General features: G+C 41.2%; 1 protein-coding gene across 1 annotated transcript in view; it reads left to right on the forward strand.

The window, feature by feature from the left end:
* The first annotated feature begins 4,475 nt into the window (after window positions 1-4,475).
* Window positions 4,476-12,326, forward strand: part of LOC129093567 (sodium/potassium/calcium exchanger 2-like) — a 35,748-nt gene continuing 27,897 nt past the window's right edge. Inside the window, exon 1 of the mRNA XM_054601620.1 lies at window positions 4,476-5,377. Within this exon, the coding sequence (XP_054457595.1) occupies window positions 4,476-5,377 (902 nt within the window). The remainder of the gene's footprint in view (window positions 5,378-12,326) is intronic.

The following is a 12,326-nucleotide window of genomic DNA, read 5'->3' on the forward strand; positions in this document are numbered from 1 at the left end:
CCCTTCCTCCCCACCACAACCCACATGACATGCGGCCAGTCATCACTTTTAGGCTGGAAATGCAGCCAGATCAGGAGTGGTCTGTGCGGCGGGGTGGAGGAGAGGCTGCATGTGCACCGGGGGCCATTGTTGAAAAAGAGCTGACAAGGGCCTGGATGGGATCTCATTTGATAGGCAAAAATATTGACAGATCCAATTTGAAGAACTGGGGTCACAGGCGCAGAATTCATTTTATGATTATTATGTCTACCGCTCTGGTGCGTGTGCTCATACAGCTAAACATATCATTTTAAACAAATCGTTTGGATATTGTTACAGCCCTTGCCTGCTGAATAGTCGGTATATAGACTAACTTTTTAAATTTCCTGTCACATTTCCCTGAGCAAGGTGGACGCAGAAGATCAACACAACTTTAATTAATCCCTGCTTTGACTTTTGCAATCTTTTCTGTGACTCAATTCAGATAAAAAAGCCTATCGATGTGGCCATTTTCTCTTCTGTAGTCTTCGTCAAAACATTTGCACTAAAATTAATGTGAACATTAAGTATGGCTGCGACTTATGAATGTTTTCATTTCTTTTTTGTATACTTTTTATTATCATATAATCCGAGCATTCTTTTTTGGGTCTATAAAACATAAAGACATCCTACATTTATGCCTTTTAGTTTGGGTCAATCTCCTTACTTCAATTAGACCCTTCTTGCCCTCTAAACTTGTACTATTTTCAAACACCAAACCTCAAGTTTATCATGCAGGCTTTCTGTTTAAAGATTTCAAGTCTTAAGGCCAAGGTCACAGACTGATTAAATACTCATCATGAAGAATATTGTGGAATCTGTGGAATGGCCCTTAATTCAAACTTTTTTACAGATGGTTCAGTGATAAAACCTCCGTCCTTAGAGCCCTGTCTTATCATTTCAACCATCTGATCTTATTGATGATGTAGCCGGCCTACGTGTTCATTCACCAGTTCATTAACCAGTCAAATCCTTTAATCAGGACAGTCACCAGTTTGCTCCTGTGGAAAAAACTTAGGGCTGGTTGGCGAGGACGCCCAGGGGCGATAGATGTAGTGACGCAATCAAACTCAATCGCTATGAGTTGTCTTCTGGGCTTCGGAGTGTGACACATTTCACTTGCAGGTCCTGTGACAGGGAATTATGATTGACATTACACAACGGAAGTTGAGCATCCAAGGTTGAAGGGATAGTTTGACATTTCTGGAAATGTGCTCATTTGCTTTCTTGCTAAGACTAGATAAAAAGATCGATGCCACCCTCATATGTGTCTGGTAAAACAATTGTAATGATGGTAATTACAGAGGTGTCAAATTCAAACAAGTATTATTTAATTACATAGCGGAGGACATTCAATGTTTTTTATAAATACTAAGTGAAATTAAATCAGCTAATTAAGCTTGAAAACTCTGGACCAATACGAACCACAACGGATAGTCGTCACAAAACCTCTGACTATTGATAATCTGAGATAACTCAAGTCAATGCGTCGGCCTCTGTGTTTCCTGTTAGGTAACAAGAGGCAGCTACAGCTGGGAGGAGATGAGCGCAGAGGAGAGGGTGCAATCAATGAGGTCAGTGAATCATGATTTATTATACAGCGCCAGGCCATTAGTGTCACACATACTTTGTCACACTGTGTCGAGATTGCGTGTCTGCGTCTATCAAACAGAGTTTGGCCTGTAGACTAATGCTAAGTGGTTGGGGGCTTTCTTTGTCATGAGGGGGAAACGTGGCGACCCAGGGGGCTTTGGGCATGAAGGTTATGTCAGATGAAGGCTTGGTATTGGCTGACATATTCAGAAATGAAGCAAACTGGTATATGAAGCATGCGTTACCTTTTTAATTGATGTTCACTCTCCCATTTGGAAATGGAACAAAATAGGTTTTGAATATATAAATCAAGATACTGAAGGAACAGTTCAACAATTTGGGAATTGCCTAGAGTTAGATGAAAAGATTAACCTTACATCTGTTTGCTCAATATCAAGCTGAAGCCAGCCGTCGGTTAGCTTAGCTTAGCATGACTTAGCATAACTTCTAGCCTGGCTCAGTCAAATGGTAACAAAATCCACCTACAACCTCTAAAGCTCGCAAATGTACACATTGCAACTTGTTTGTTTATTCTGCATGAATACAGTTGTGGTAGTCTCCAGGAAGTCACTGCACTTGCCCAAGAAGTAGTCCCTCACAAAAACCCCTATACCCAGAAAATGTCCTTTTAACACTTTGGTTTGTGTACAGAATAAAGAAATGAGTTACAATAGATGAACTTAAGAAGTGCCGGAAGAGAGATTTTGTTTAATTTCAGACAGAGCCATAAGATAACCTGCTGCTGACTATATCTTAATATCGAACATACATGGAGATTGGTCTCAATCCCCTAGTGAAAACTGAATAACTAACATACAAATTCCCCAAAAGTAAAAAGAATATTATACTCTATCTTAAGTGAGAAGGTGAGTAATTTGTGGGAGGAAAAAAAAAAATCAATGATGCTGCTGCTTAGGTTGCACCTTCCAGTGTTATCTTTGAGAGAAGGATCCACCCCCTCTGCATATAACCTTGAAATGACCTAAGGCGTTGCCTACACAACAATCTGCAACGGAGCTGAAGCACATCCACCTGTTCTGTCATCAGAGGAATAATAATAATAATAATAATAATAATAATAAAATAATTTTAAAAATAATAAACCAGTGGAAATACTGCCTTTTAGCTGTGTAACCACGGCAACTCCTCCCTCAAAATGCAACATCACCAAAGCCCCCACCGTGTGAAGTGAGCAGGACAGGATGCGCTGGCTACCTGGCTTTATTAATAAACCGAGTAGTTCACTGGTCAGCCCAGACCAGCACAATATTCTGCTACATTTGCAAGGTATTTTCGACCAGGGGATTTTTTTTTAATTTTTAAAAAAATCTCTCATCTGAGACTGGGTGCTGCTGCTGCTGCTGCTGCGAGGTGAGCGCAGTAAGATATCTTTTTTTTTTTTTTTCCCCCCTCCTCATCCATAGCTCCTCCTCTGTCGTCGGAGAGCAGAGAGCGGTCACACATTGCTCAATGAGAGCAAGAGGGCACCGTAGAGGATTTAATTTCAACCTGCTGCTGTGCCGTGCGGCTGTTTCCTCGCCTCTGCCAAAGGTAAGGTCTGTGTCTCCGTCTGCAGCCCCACAATGTTTCGCTCCTCTCTCGGTGGAAGAGGATGCTCCAGCTGTAAAGGGCAAAGGCAGTGTTGAAGGGCAGACAGGGGGGGGGAGAGTTGTCAGTGGAGCTGCCATCTCTGACGAGCCGTTCAGCTGAAAGGCATCATTGAAAAGTCAAACAGGACAGGATGAGTGTGTGTTTTTATGTGCTTTCACCTGCAGCAGCATCGTGGCGTTTACCGTTTCCACTGACTGATGTCCGTAAACCGTCGGCCTTCATGTTTCCTGTTTTTTTTTTCCCCCCCGATTTTTAAATGCAAGTTGTCACAGTTTACAAATGAAATGGGTAAACCGGTAGAATCATGTAGCCTGAGTTGTTCTCTGTGTGTAGCTGCATCTTTTGCTTTAAAGTGTGAATTACTGAATGTAAATCACTGTATAGAGTTAATGGTATGCAGCTAATGTATTTTTTTTTACTAATGCCACATGATTTCAATTACAACTAAATGTTAAACCTTTTAATACTTTTATCCTATACTATTTTTTTTTTACCATAATACATATTTTCTCTTGATTATAGATATTTATCTCAGAGTGCAATGAGAGAATGCCATGGGGTGGTTGAAGCACCCAAGATATGCATTTTTATTTGCAGTATTTCACATTTCATAACCTTGTAACTGGGGATTTCCTGCTAGATTTAATATCTGAATATCTACATGTAGCTTTTTTTGTCAGTCGTCAGGAGTATTAACCCTGATTTATAGCCGACTTTTCCACAGCAACAATAATCATTGGTTAATATAGCTGTTGTTCATATCATGTTTTTATTTATTTTTACATTTATATAAAGAAAGGCATAAATTAATTTTCCATCACACATTTCCAGTTATTGCATTTATAACTTTATATAAAAAGAGAAAAGCAGCTACAGCACACATTTGAGACTGTGATGATTTACTTATACATGAATGAAATAATGTTTAGTTCTCTGTCGCATTTCACTTTGTAGCATCAAACTGTTTCAACTGACAAAGCAGAATCTTTCAGAATTTTGAGATGAATTTTACACTCTTCAGTTTCTTTCCTGGTTCAATTATTCATTTTTCTTCGTTCTGTTGCCATTTTCCAGCAGAGGCTAATATGAAGACATCATTTGGCAAACCAGACCCCGGAAAGAACCTACAATCTTTTCAACTCATTTGAAACTGGTGAACACACCATGCATTGTCTTCGGTAAAAAACCTGCTCCCCGCTCTCCCCTCATCCTACCCAGCCATTGAGAGTGAGGACACCACAAGCTGCACAGACATGGGTTCAGATCAACCCTGCATGGATTCCCTAGAGAGAAGGCCCACGCTGAGTGCTGCCTGTAAGCGGCAGGCCTACCGGTGTCTGCGGAAAAAGCTGAGGCCATTGCGAATCATAGGGTTTGTCCTCAGCCTGGTGGCCTTAAGTGCTGTCTCCTTCAGTGCCTTCACCTGGAGCTCAGGGGGTCTCAGTGAGCCAGTGCTCCCCCAGGAGAGTCTCCACCAGTCGGCCCCCCACAGGACTCTGCTTTCCACCCAACATCAGAGGGACCCCAATGTGTCAAACGACATGCCAATAGCCATGAAATCTTCATCAAATAGCAGCGAGGGCCAGGGGGAGTACCCTCCAGACATTTTCACCCTTGATGAGCGACGTAAAGGAGCAGTGGCCCTCCACATGTTTGGCATGATCTACATGTTCATTGCCTTAGCCATAGTGTGCGACGAGTTCTTCGTCCCAGCGCTGACAGTCATCACAGAGAAGCTGACCATTTCGGATGACGTAGCGGGTGCCACCTTCATGGCGGCAGGCGGCTCAGCCCCGGAGCTCTTCACCTCCATCATCGGCGTCTTCATCTCGCACAGCAACGTGGGCATCGGCACCATCGTGGGCTCGGCCGTCTTCAACATCCTCTTCGTGATCGGGATGTGTGCCATCTTCTCTAAGGAAATCCTCAACCTAACATGGTGGCCGCTCTTCCGCGACGTCTCCTTCTACATCATAGATCTGATCATGCTCATCATCTTCTTCCTGGATAACTTCATCTCCATGTGGGAAAGTATCACGCTGCTCTCGGCCTACGCAGCCTACGTGATCTTCATGAAGTGCAATAGCAGTGTTGAGCGCTTCGTCAAAAATTGCATGAACAAGAACCAAGTGGTAGAAGTAGAAGTACAGCCCAAGGTGAGTTGGTTTCTTGATCCATATAACTTTTCTCCCACTTCCATTCAGCACCATCTCCTCTGAAAATATAATTTTATATGAAATGTCAGACTATGAGGAAGTTACAGTAGGTGTGCAGTAATGAGTTTTGGTAATTTTGCTGATAGAACTGACCTTCCATGTCTCCCCTGGCATGGTAACACACACTCATCCCTTAACACATATCATGCAGCGGTCATGTTATTTTGATGTCAGGCTGACTGTGCCATGCTATTAATTCCATGCATTTTCTTTTGTTCTCATCAGCCTAACGAGCATTCCAAATGACTCCAGTGTCTCACAAATGTCCGGTATCTTAGATCATGCGATAAGCAACAAACATAAACTGATCATTGTCCATTCATGTGGCTTAAACGATGCTACACAGGGCTGGGCTACAGTATTCCACTGTGGGATTAATAAAACAGTCATATGTGTAATTCTGGGTTAAGCTCTACAAATTGTGTCGCGGTCTGACAACCAAATCCTTTGGCAAATCTCAAGAGCTGTTATTTTTTTCCCAGTTAAAGATTTCCCACAATAATATTGTATTTAAATAGTTGTGTAAACCACATGCAGCATGATAAGGTGAACCACATGCAGTAAATGGCTTCAGGACTGCTGTTGTAGTTGTGCTTGCTCTGTCCGTTGCTCCACATTTGCTCTCAGGAGGTTCTTCTTTATGTAAAGTATGTCGGTGCAATGTTTTAATTTTTGCTCAATACCATAAACAGGGAATACTTCATAGACAAAAAACACAGAAATCATCTTTTTACTTAAAAAACATTCCCCTCAATGACACTTGAGGGCAAAAGACACTGCAGTGCAATTTGATACCGGTGTACAGATTATCCAGACGGATTTAGATTTCTTTGTGACATGAGATGGAAATGAATTTTTGTGAAAGTTGTATTGTAAAGCTATAATTCAATCTGGATTTATTCTAAATACATAAAGGATATTTAAACGGCAGGTTTCACAATGTTGGGGGGAGAAACTCTTGCAGAAGCCAACATCGCCATTTGATTTGCAGTGTGTAAACCCAAAGGCTAAGATTAAAGCGTCTAAGCATCTAAAAATCAAGCATGAAAATAGTTATTTTCTTTAGCTCCAATTCTGCCATACTAATTTGATTGAGGGCCTCCGTGCAAGAAAAGAGTGAGAACGGAGCTGCACAGGCTGAGTGCCAGAAAACACTCAGGTGACCTTGAGCTGCAATGGATTCTGGGTACTTTTGCCAACAGGACCGCGTGTGTGTGTGTGTGTGTGTGTGTGTGTGTGTGTGTGTGTATTGGCAAAACAACTTTTGATGGGGGGACGAAAATGTGAGACAGATGAGTCGATCAAATCCCACCATCATGTCTCATCTCCTACGAGGCGTACAGCAGATTTATCCCCTCCTCTCTCTTGCATTGTGGGTAACAATCTCATGGCTGCACCTCTCGGCACCCTGCATTGAACATATAAAACATAGAATACATTGAAAAAAAGAATAAGTCGTGAGTCTAAAGCTTTTATTTTACTAAACCTAGATTGAACCTCTTTTATTTTGTAGTCTGGGTCTACTGGGTTAATAGAACTAAAAAAGGCACAAATATTATTAGAATATAATCATCTAAACACCTTTTTTTTAATCAAGCTTTGACACTTTGGGGACATGTGTATTTTAAGACACCCGTTATTTTGGGATTTAATTGGCAATTTAGCAGGCGTGTATGCGTGTGTAAATTCAAAAATGAGTAATGAAGAGTCAAGCAGGAGAGCAAGGACAAGTGTCCTGCAAAATATGATTGAGGGTCTGGTTTTCTGCTTTTTTTGTCTTTCTATTTTTAAGTGACATTCACTTCTATAGACTGCGCAGCTGTTTTATAAGTTAATTTAACTGTCATAACTGAGCTCCAAGGTGTCCTTAATCCTCCATACACCGCTGTCCAGGCATAAAGTATTGCATTGTAAGGACAATAGCGTGCTATTTGGCGCCATGCCCTTGAACTAGACATTTGATTAAAATGAGCTTCCCTGGGATTATTTCATGCATTATGATATTGGAACTTCCCCGTTGTGTGTTACATTGCCGCCATAGAGAGAAACACAGGCAGTCTGCAGCAAAAGAGAAGTGGTGTTATCCTGGCACCATTAGGATAAAGAGTGGAGGTTGCTTGGTTGGTAATTGCCAGTTGGCCATCAATAATGCTATAAATACCATGTTAAATTAAATTCTGAGCGTAACATGGTCAGCAGTGTGATGTTCTGCATTTAGCACTCCTCTGTCAATTTAGTACTGTCTGCAAACGCTGCCTTTCATCTCACAACAGAACTGCTTGTACTGCGTTCTCTTTTTTTTTTAATTGACAAGAAAAGTTTATTTTGCGAGACGTGTTTGTTCTAACATAAAAATAGCTGGCTTTGTTTTACTTATTTTCCCGAAAATAATGCCTTCGCTCCCAGGCAGAGCGTCAAATGGCGAGAGGAGGGCTTGCTTTTCCATCATTTGACAGATCAGAGTAGTCATTCTATTTTAGCCCAGGGATCAGGTGTAACATTATCAATACAACACAAAAAGAACTGTCACGTCCAGTCCGGATGCTAGGTCTATTTAAAGCCATTGTTTTACATCAGTTCAATGGTCAGCCTCATCAAATGTAATCTGCAATAATCTTTCAATCCAGTTAACAGAACCATGAATGCTCCATAAAGCCATGCACTTAGACTGACTTGGAATTACAGCAAAATAATATGGAAAAGGATTTTGCTTTCAGCACATTAAGTTTTTGACAGATGGGAGGAAGTTCAAAACTTCACATAGTTTGGGGAGTGACAGCATGTGGATTCTTCCACGCTCTTTCCATGAATCTTAATTGTGCCTGCAGTTTTTAAATCCTTATAAAATCCTTTATTAACCCCTTCCCACTGATGATGACAACTTGACACATAGTTGTAGAGCCTCAGCTCCACCACACCATGCTGAGAACTAAGAAGGATATTTTTTTTTCTCTTAATGTGACTGTTTATAAATTATACTTTAACCTGTACTAACTGATTTTATTTATTGCCCCTTGGGGTCAGCTGAAATGAGCTGTCAGCACAACATTTCAGCACATCACCTTTTTAAAGGTGCTCTGTCAACACTTTTTTCCTTAGTTTATACTGTTAGCGCTGTTAGCACTGTTAGCGACAAGCTGCCAGCTCAGGCGCCGCCATGTTGAGAGCAGCTGAGAGGCAATCAAAATTCTCCCAATCTTGTTTTATGTACCTTTTTTAAAGGTTTCATAATGTAAAAAGGGAGATTTTCATGTGTTTTTATGATAAAACAGGTCTAGGTGCCATAAATATTGTAAAAGTATAAAGTATTCAATCCACAGAGAAATGAACACAGCCGGTATTCAGAAACTGGGCCTTTTAAAAGTAGGCGTCAACAGTAACAGTAAGGCTGTGATGTCACAACTATATATTCACCAGTAGAAGGGAAGCTTAACTCAGTTTTTGCGAGGGGGGCCTTAAAGAGATGAGTGCTAAAATGGAGCATTTCAGACAGAAGGTGAATACCGGTATATTCAGACAGTTTCTATGAGGATGTGGTTTTTTTTAACATTAAAGCATGTTAACATATTCTCCTAGAAACTCAAAATACAAGTGTAAACCTAAAAATGGGCATAATATGGCAACGTTAGAAACAATTCTTTACAAATGAAGTAGACACAAAGCTTTCATTTCACATACACATAGTCATGTGATCCATTGTAAATTTAGAAATTTTCATTATAGCAGCTTTAACTATAAATTGGTAGAAATCATCAGTCGTTTTGCTAAACTCGTGTAATCCTGCTTCAGAGGTGTCAGTTCAGTTGATCCGAGTGCATGACGTGATTTATTTTATTCACCTTTTAACCCAAACAGATGTGGGAAGGATGTCTTCACCTATTAGTTCTGGTCTGATTGGTGCCTAATACCTTTGTTTACCTAATGAGTGCTTAGTTGCTGGTTAATCCCACAACAAGGGGCACTCTGCCTTAGCCCAGCAAGTTAGATTGCCACCTTTGCCACTCCGTCCCCAAGACGCAACCCTGCAGACAGGTGATCATTTCCCTGTCCTTATCTAATATTAACAGAACTAGATACTGATTTCATACTCCTGTGGACTGGACAACAGTAGCCAGTGGCTTGTCTACAAAAACATTGCAGTGTAATGTAATCCAATGCAGTATCCATGTAACAAATACTACCTTTGTGAAGTTTAATAAGTTCAGTTGGGATGATAATCTTTGAGGTTTGTCAGTTGAATGTGTGTTTGACTGCATATGCAGCGTGCTACTGTTATTCTGACACATCTGTCATGTCTGTTACCCCTCTGGATTAGTGCCAAAGGGTGACTACAGTGTCAAACATCCTGGCCCTGTACACTAGAAGGGTTTTAAGATCAACAATGGAGCATTTTTCCAGTATCACCGCAACTTAATTGTTGCATGTTGTCTTACAGTTAAACTTCATGGTTCTGTCAGTGACTTAACGGGACAGGAGTCGACTTGGACCCTTGCACAAAGGACTGATTACTGATCACTAGTATGGGCAGAGGGGCAGAAGGAGGTCACCAACGCATGATGCCTTTTCTGCCCTATCTGAACACATGTCACGCCCACACACTCCGTAAATCCTTACCACACAGACTGGAAACACTCAGTTCAAGGTCACAAAAGAGCTAGAGGCTTCTTTTTTTGCCAGCGCAAGATGGAGGAGCATGAATATCACTAGCTCTAAAACAACAAGTGTGTGTGTGTGTGTGTGTGTGTGTGTGTGTGTGTGTGTGTGTGTGTGTGTGTGTGTGTGTGTGTGTGTGTGTGTGTGTGTGTGTGTGTGTGTGTGTGTGTGTGTGTGTGTGTGTGTGTGTGTGTGTGTGTGCGCTACAGTTGGCTGTGCATGCTGATGGTGTCCCAATAAAGCATTATATACCCTTTTTCTCTTTCTGTCTTTATGAAAAAATCAGACCATTAAGTCAATCAATGGTGGCATCACAAAGCTCCACAGTGAGTTAAGAAAGGTAGCATTTCCAATTCCAATCTGTAATGCTTTTCTTTTAATAGCTATTGTAATAGATTTTACCTTCTTTTTAAAGAGCTCGGTTAGGATTGGCATTAAGTGTGATTCATTAGGAGCAGCGGTGCAGACTTGCTCTGGCTGTACACAACGTTAGTAGGGTCTTTTATCATATGCACCCTAGCCCCCTCCTCAGGACCACCTCGCCAGACTGGCCCTTGCTGATCTTGTTATCTATAGCCTCTCTCATTGTTTGCATGATGGACTGACTGGCTGATTTTGAAAATACTGGCTCCGACAGATCAGATTAGCCAGCACTTTGTGCACTTCGGTTGTATGAAAGGCGGAGAAGTGACGACCCCCTTCCACTTGTTACTATCATCGTGACACACCAAAAGTCAGTTTGTCAGCAATGATAATGATGTCATTCTGTCATTTTAAGGCGGCCACATCTGACAACACATCAGAAACAACTGTACAACTGGTTGTCGAACAGCGAATAGCATCTTTGAAATTATGCGTGATGGCATAAGAGAGAGCAAATGAAATGCAAGTAAATCAAACTGGAGCAAAAAGTCTCATATACTTGTTTCAATTAAAAGAGCTTGAAATGTATAGTCTTGGTAAGATTCCACATCCAACCACAATACTAGATGCCTGCTACCGTCAATGTGTATCGAGGCAGATGTTGGTTCTGCTGAGATGGAAGGTGCGACCTCTGATGTATTACCAAGCTATAAATAGCGTCACAGAGGCGAGATCTTCCAACAGGATTCGCTTCAAAGATCACTTACAAAGCGGGTTCTGTGCAGGGAGCAGACTGTTTGTGTTTCCTCCCTGTGAATTTAGACATCCGGGCATCAGAGCTGATGCTGTACACTTTTTGTATATTCACACAATACACCTAGTGTTTTATGCTGCAAGGGTGTTTTTTTTTAATTTTTTTATCCAGTCCAAACTGAGATAACTACCACCTCTCACACGTTAATACCAGGCTGCACTGCATGAACTCCGTCACTAGCTGTTTATTTAAGTCCTGGATGACGTGTTCATGGGATTATCTCCCATTATGACGGATGTCTACCTAATTTTCAGCAAAATCCAGATGTGCACTGCTGAACTGCTTCCAAATTATAAACTGCATCCGTTTCAGATTGCCTCTTTGGGCTTGAATGGATTTTGCGGTAATAAAAGCAGTTGTCAAGCTAATTTTTAGAAAATGCTGTTGAAATACAAATTTTACCTACAGTAAAAGTATGGTTTGTAAACATGAACAGAATGAGGGCTACCGTGGTTGAACAGTATAATTTGTAAGGTACGTGCCCTTGTCCTTGATTTGCACAGTGTATTTCTGTGAAAGCACTGAAGGTGTTCATGTTTGTATCCTTCAAAAGGAAAGTAGTTGTAGAAGTGACCATGAATGCCCAACGTTACTGAGGGGCCGATAGAAACAACAAAATAAAATCACTCTACAGTGAATGCATGAGCATAGTTTAACATGTCAGAAAGTAGGGGGAAATGGTTTTAATGATCATTTGATGCAAAGTTGAACTGTAAAAAAGCTATGCTGAACTGTCTTTGTTTATGTGGTTATCAGTGTAGTTTTAAGGTCATTTATGCATATGGGTCTGCACACACCTGTATATAACTACTCACAGAGGAGAAATGGAATCGTTTTGGCGCTTGAGCTTAGCCAGCGACAACAGAGCCACCGTCCAATGATTTAAAAATAGAAAGCCTGCGACTTTGATCCCACCATGACGATGATGAGTCCAAGTTTTATCATCCGTTCCAGCTGTGGCTCCGTGTCTAAGGAGAGCCAGTAATTAGTTTTCCTGTTTTGGAGGTTTTTCCATGCTGTTGGGAGGTTAGTCCAGTCAATGGAGATAAAGGTATCGT

This window comes from Anoplopoma fimbria, chromosome 7 (genome assembly GCF_027596085.1).
Source record: "Anoplopoma fimbria isolate UVic2021 breed Golden Eagle Sablefish chromosome 7, Afim_UVic_2022, whole genome shotgun sequence".
NCBI lineage: Eukaryota > Metazoa > Chordata > Actinopteri > Perciformes > Anoplopomatidae > Anoplopoma > Anoplopoma fimbria.